Source organism: Nicotiana tabacum, chromosome 3 (genome assembly GCF_000715075.1).
Source record: "Nicotiana tabacum cultivar K326 chromosome 3, ASM71507v2, whole genome shotgun sequence".
Lineage (NCBI taxonomy): Eukaryota > Viridiplantae > Streptophyta > Magnoliopsida > Solanales > Solanaceae > Nicotiana > Nicotiana tabacum.
In genome coordinates, this window is record NC_134082.1 from 59,037,583 (window position 1) to 59,044,821 (window position 7,239).

Consider the following 7,239-nt stretch of genomic DNA (forward strand, 5'->3'; position numbering starts at 1 on the left):
AAGGGAAAGCTGGGATCAACGTCAAGCCCAACAATGAGGACAAAGAGATTACCAGAATTTCGAAAAGGGTCAAGGACTAGGCCCAAGATTAGATCTTTAATATTAAGAACAAAATACTTCCATTATGTAAATCTTAAAATTACACCACTAACAACCAGATTATAAACTTTGAAATTATTACATTGCTACTGATATGAATTTGAACTATGAAACTATTTGGCAATGACTTGGATTTTATTCCCAGGTCTATTGCCAACCCTTTTTGTAAAGGAATGTCTATTTTCTATAGCTTCAGCAGTAGGTAAACATGCATCTAGACATGGCAACAATTAATAAAACTAGACCTAGTTGTGCTAGGGTGAAGGTTCTTGTTGACTTACTTACAGATCTGCCTAAAGAGGTGAGGATGGACATAATCAACGAAGCTAAAGGAACAACAAGAACTGAATGGGTAAGAATTCAATATGACATGCTGCCTAAATATTGTAGACATTGTAAACTTCAAGGGCATGATCAATTTGAATGCTGGAGGATACACCCTGAACTATATGTGGAGAAGGAGAATGATAACCAAGCAGTTACAGCTAAGAAACAGGACATAGGGAACTCACAACCTATAATGATGTTATCTAGTGGAAAGGTCGTGGGTAATGTGAATATTACAGCAAAAGAGCAATGGAAGGAAGTGAAGGACAACAGAGTTAGAAATGTAGTAAATCAAAATACTAGTCTCACTAATAATGGAATGGAGATGGCACCAGCTAAGAAGTTTGAAAACAATAAGAACAAGGAGGGTACAAGCACTGTAGAGAGACAAGTAGAAGCACATAGCAACAGTGGTAAGGATTTGGTGGCAGTAGACAATGAAGATAATGATCATGTTCAAGTAGCTAACAAGTTTGCAATATTACAAGGGATGGATGAAGAGGAAGAACCTGTTAATCAATTGGCAATGGTGGCAGCTAATGTAGCAACAAACAGTTCAACACTTCATAACCAAGCATCTACAAAGCAAAAACCAAAAAATATGGTCAATAATGAGGGAAAGTTAAATCCAGCAGCACAAGCTTTTCATCTTAACTCATCGAGGATTAGTTCGACTAATGGTCTAGTCAATGGAAAGGAGACATCAAAAGCAAAAAACGATACCGCACAATGGGTAGAAAGAAGCTTCAAGGATAAAACAGGAGAAGGAATAGTGAAGATCAATAAACCATGCAAGGAAATCCCATCACAAGATACATTAGTGAACAAGGTACTTAATAAAAATCCAAATTCTCAAGCAAAAGGGTCAAAATCTTCTACATTTAAAGAAAGAGTGCAAGAATGTGGAGGCAGGCTATGGGAGGCACAAAGGGAATACGATTCAGAGGAGAACGAAGTACCACTAGGAGCACAAGATGATTAGGAACCAAATGAGAATGACAAAGAAGAAGATGAGCAAAGTGTAAATGGAGAGATCCATGCCAATGACAACAATACAACTGGTAATTATTTAATAAAGGAAGGATCAGAAAATGTTGAGCACATCAATAATTTTCAGACAGCAAAAGTCACAGAAATTAGTAACTATGAAGGAAGAGGCATAGAGGTAAATGATCCTGGAGGAACAGAAGATGATCAACTTCAGAAATCACAAGAAGACCCACAAGGACACAACACAACAGAGAAGGAGAAACAACCAAAACAAAAAACAGAAATAGTAAATATTACTGTTACATTGGAGAAAAACCAGTTGCAGCTGTTAAAAAGAGGAGAAGAGAAAGCCTTGGTCCCTAAAAAGAATGCATTTGGAGCTACATTAGGAGGGAAGGAAGACAATGAAGAAGGAGAAGAACCTGGTAAATCAGGATACGACATGGATCAAGAATCAACTACCCAACACCTTATGAATGCTGCAAGGAAAGGTGACTTATCACCTACGCAAGTGGAAAAGGCAAAATCAGCAGCAAAAGGAAAGAAGAAGCAACAAAAAGATAATTTTGCAGCACCAAAAGCTGGGGTGCACACAAGGAGAATGCTAACTAAATCCAGCAATCAGTGGTGAATGCTCTCATTTGGAATATAAGGTCAGTCAACACACAGCAGGCCTTTGAAAGGTTGACAAAAATGCATAGGCAAAATCACTATGATTTTGTAGGATTAATGGAGCCAAAGCAACAAGCAAAAAAATTGGAAAGGTACAGAAACAAGATAGGACTTGCACAGGCAATTTCAAATGTTTCCAAAAGATATGGGCTTTTATAGATGAGGTATTTGAGGTAACTGTTATGTACAATATGGTGCAACAATTAACACTAAGATTGTTTCATACTGAATCGCATGTGGAGTTTGTCCTAACATTGATATACGCAAAATGTGATGCAATTGAGAGGATAGAATTATGGGATTCATTATATGAAATGGCAAGGGATATGGAAGCACCATGGCTTGTAGGAGGTGATTTCAATGTAATATGGGACGAAGAAGAGAAGTTTGGTGGGTTACCTGTGTCATTGAATGAAATTGATGATTTTCGACACTGCATCAACACTTGCAATCTATTTGACCTTGGATTTAAAGGCAACATATTTACATGGTAGAATGGGAGAGCAGAGGAAGACTGTATATTCAAAAGACTAGATAGATGTTTGGCCAATGTTGAGTTCCAACAAACATTTCCAGGAATAGAGGTGCAGCATTTGTCAAAGACTGGTTCTGATCATAGTCCAATGTATCTGAAGTGTGATATTGAGACTCCACCTATAAAAAAACCTTTCAAGTTCTTAAATTTTTGGGTGGAACATGCGACTTTTAAAGATGTGGTAAAAGAGAATTGGTTTGCTGATTTCAGTGCAAATCCTTATATTCTTTTTAATCACAAGTTAAAAAAATTAAAGAAAGCCCTTTCATTGTGGAGTAAGGCTACATTTGGAGATATTTTCCAAAAGATAGCAAGTATGGAGGAGGTAGTGATGGTTCATGAAGCAGAATTTGAAGCAAATCCTACAGGGATGAACAGGGAAAGACTACAAAAGGTTCAGGCAGAATTGATTAAATGTCTTGTACTAGAGGAGAAATATTGGAAACAAAAGGCAGGCATGACTTGGTTCAAGGAAGGGGATAGGAACACAAAGTTCTTCCATGCACAAGTGAGAGGTAGGAGGAAGAGACTTCAGCTTAAAAGAATTCAAAACAGTGGAGGAACCTGGATTGAAGAAGAACAAGAAATTGCACAAGTGGCTATCAAATTCTACGAGGAATAGTTCACAGAAGCATCTACTCCTTCATCATTTGATATCGTAGAGCATGTTCCTGATCTGATTAACACTGATCAGAATGCAAAATTGATTAAGCAACCAACAAAAGAGGAGGTTAAAGTGGCAGTACTCGGACTTAATGGTGATAGTGCTGGGGGGCCAGATGGTATGACAGGCAAATTCTATCATTCTTGTTGGGACATAATAGGGGATGACATGTATGACATGGTGAGGGCTCTTTTCAATGGTCATGAGCTACCCAAGTGTGTAACACACACAAACCTAGTTCTGTTACCAAAGGAAAAAAAAGTTACCACCTTTTCTGATTTAAGACCAATAAGCCTCAGTAACTTTTCTAATAAGGTTATATCGAGGGTGGTACATGAAAGGCTAGTGAAATTTCTCCCAAGTCTGATATCGGAGGAACAGTCAGGTTTTGTTAAGGGCAGGAATATAGTAGAAAATATCCTTCTAACTCAAGAGATAGTGACTGACATTAGGCTTAGAACTAAGGCTGGACCTAATGTCATCCTGAAGCTAGATATGACCAAAGCTTATGATAGATTATCTTGGCTATTCCTAACCAAGGTACTAAGAAAAATGGGATTCACAGAAAGGTTGATAGGGATTGTCTTTGGATTAGTTTCAAACAATTGGTATTCTATTCTAATCAATGGTAAAGCTCATGGGTTCTTTAAGTCCTCAAGGGGAGTAAAATAAGGTGATCCGGTATCTCCAACTTTGTTTATCATGGCAGCATAAGCATTATCTAGGGGTCTCAATGCACTACATACTAACCTGTATTTTTGTGGATTTGGGATGCCAAAGTGGAGTCCAAAGATCAATCATTTGGCGTATGTAGATGACATGATTATTTTCTCATCCTCAGATGAAACATCTTTGATGTTGATTATGCAAGTGCTGAATGCATATGAAGCTGCATCTGGGCAGCTTGTTAACAAGACCAAATCAGCTGTGTACCTGCATCATTTAATAGACATGGAAGTGGTCAGCAAGGTAGAAAGGATCACATGCATTCATAAGAATGACTTTCCTATCATATATCTAGGTTGTCCTATATTTTATGCAAGGAGAAAGCTGGAATACTATCAGCCCCTAATTACTAAGGTAATGGACAAACTGCAATCATGTCAGGGCAAGTTATTATCAGTAGGGGCAAGGCAGTTCTCATATCCCATGTACTGCAAAGCATGCCTATGCATCTACTATCAGCTGTAAACCCTCCAAATTATATGATAAATAGGTTGCACAAATTGTTTGCTCAGTTTTTCTGGAGCAGCTCTGTTGGAGGAACTAGTAGGCATTGGGCTTCGTGGAATACCTTATGCATGCCAGTTGAAGGAGGAATAGGTTTTAGGTCACTGCATGATGTAGCAAAGGCATTATTCAGCAAGTTGTGGTGGAATTTCAGAACAAAACCAAGCCTATGGAGCGCTTTCGTATGTCAGAAATACTGTAAGAAAATGAATTCTATAATTGTTCCATGGAAAAGGGGGTTTCACATTTGGAGAAAAATATTGGAATGCAGAGATCTGATTGAACATCAAATCTTTTGGCAAACAAAAAAGGGATCCTCACTTTTTTGGTTTGAAAACTGGACAGGTCTTGGGGCACTATATTTTTTGGTTCCTCAGGACTTTGGCATTGATGAAACTATACATAATGTACATGATGTTACCTTAGATGGTGAGTGGGATGTGGACAGGCTATTTGAAATTCTTCCTGAAGACTTAGCAGTACACATTCTGGAGAAAATCAAACCACCTTCATCTCAGCAGGTTCTTGACGTGCCTTATTGGATGCTGGAAATAAGAGGATATTTCAGTGTTAGGTCAGCATGGGATTATACGAGAAGAAGAGATGAACCAAGAACAGCTTATAGGATGATTTGGGTAAAGGGACTGCCTTTTAAAATAGCCTTTTTCATGTGGAAAGTGTGGAAAGCAAAGTTACCTTTAGATGATTTCCTGAAAAGGGTAGGCTACTGCATGCCATCAAAATGTTGGTGTTGTGTACAACCTGATGAGGAATCTCTTCAGCACTTGTTTTTTAGATCAGAAACTGCAAAGACAACTTGGAAGTATTTTCTATCGAGGGCAGGTATAGCTGTGGAGGGACTTACATTGCACCAAGCAATCACAAAATGTTGGACTGCAAATGTGTGCTTAAGACTCAAACCAGTAATACAAGCACTCCCCTCATGTGTAGTCTGGGAACTCTGGAAAAGAAGAAATAGTATGAAGTATGGTGATGCTGTGACAACTTGCAGGGTGATATATCAAGTTTCATCAAATCTCCAGGCATTGGTGAAAGTGAGAAAGCCTGGGATGGAGATGGTACCTCACAAATGGCAAGATCTTTTAGCTATGATGGAAAATTTCACTCCTAAACTTAAGGTTACCAAAGTCATGTGGGAATTTCCAAGTGCAGGATGGCTAAAAGTTAATACGGATGGTGCATCGAGGGAAAATCCAGGCAGGAGCTCAATAGGTTTTTGTATAAGAAATGAGAATGGACATAGTCAAGTCAGTAGGGAAGGAGATTGAGGATACAACGAACACAGTAGCTGAAGCGAAGGCTATGGTAGAAGCACTAAGGTTTTGCAGATTTCAGCAATACTCTCGTGTATGGCTTCAAACGGACTCAATGCTATTAAAAAAGATAATGGATGGGATCTGGAAACCACCATAGATCATATCGGAGCAGGTTGAGGAAATGATGCAACTAATGAATGGGGGAAATTACACACTTAGTCATATTCATAGGGAGGGCAACAAGCTGGTAGATCACTTGGCTAATTATGCTTTAGATCATGGAGAAATAGAATGCCAACATTTCTGGCATCTGGATGCACAGGGAAGGAGGTTAGTTAATGAAGATAAGCTGCAATGTCCAAGCCTAGGGGTGAAGGTGGACAGGAGATAAGAAGCAAAGAGAAAAGGAAGAGCATTCAATCCACTGGGAGGACATTAATGCAGGCTGCAAAAGGGTTTAAAGAAAAATGGGATGGATCGACACTTCCATGTAGTTATGGAGAGCATGCGATTCTCCTCAAAATGGGAGCATGGAAAACATGATGGGAATTTCAAGTTCTGGACAGAAATAGATGCCAATTCGTTTGGAGTTTGCACCAGCATGCTAGGGAATTTCGAGGATTTGCAGGTTTATAATTGTTTAATGCTGGAAGATGAAGGGAACTCGAGAACTAGTAAAACGAGTGGAACAAACTTCAGAATGCGCTTTGGAAACATAATATAAACCAAATGCTCGACAAAAGATGAAAGCTCACGTTCTGAAGAATATTACAAACACATGGGCTCAACAACAAGTGTGGTGGAAAATCGTGTTCGAGGAAAAGCAAAGCAAACATGCGCAATTTTTTAGTTTGTATAGTGCACACCTGTGGAGCATATGCACGCCTGCATACTTGGGAAGAGACAAAGTAAATAAGTAAAGGATTTCTAGAGGATATCAAAAGGGAATAGAAATGCTGGAACGAGCTTTTCAAGCAAAATTTGCAGCAAACGAGGAGCAGCATTTGTGTTGGGTTTCCACAATGCGTTGGAACATATTGGAACGCATGAAGGTTGATAAAGCTAATGCTAGAGCGCCTTTAAATGCAAGCATTATTTAAATGCATGCCGACAACGAGGAGTAGCTCCTTCAAAGGAACGCATGCTGGGGATTACAACGAATTTTTAAAAAAATGGGAAATCTTGAGCAAAACAATAGGCAAGAAATTAGCTGGAACATGGAGACATCGATAAACCCATTAATGTGCGCACATGTTTGGAAAGCGTGAATCATGAAAAAGAGAGAGAGAAAGGGCACAACAGCTAATGGAGGAGCAGAAAGCTGTTCAACAAGGCTTTTAGCCTTTGCGACAAGGACGACGATGGCTACAGGATATGATCAGCGTGATGCTGATCAAAATGGAACCATTAACAAGAGTTCTTGAAGCTGATGGCACGTAAGATGA

At 39.0% G+C, this 7,239-nt stretch overlaps 1 protein-coding gene across 1 annotated transcript; it reads left to right on the top strand.

The window, feature by feature from the left end:
- The first annotated feature begins 2,279 nt into the window (after window positions 1-2,279).
- Window positions 2,280-5,806, top strand: LOC142176380 (uncharacterized). The gene is made up of 5 exons (XM_075243839.1): window positions 2,280-2,562; window positions 2,665-3,138; window positions 3,286-3,915; window positions 4,129-4,367; window positions 4,526-5,806. Exons 1-5 carry the CDS (start codon window positions 2,280-2,282, stop codon window positions 5,804-5,806), a joined length of 2,907 nt encoding a protein of 968 aa, XP_075099940.1.
- Window positions 5,807-7,239: the final 1,433 nt, after the last annotated feature.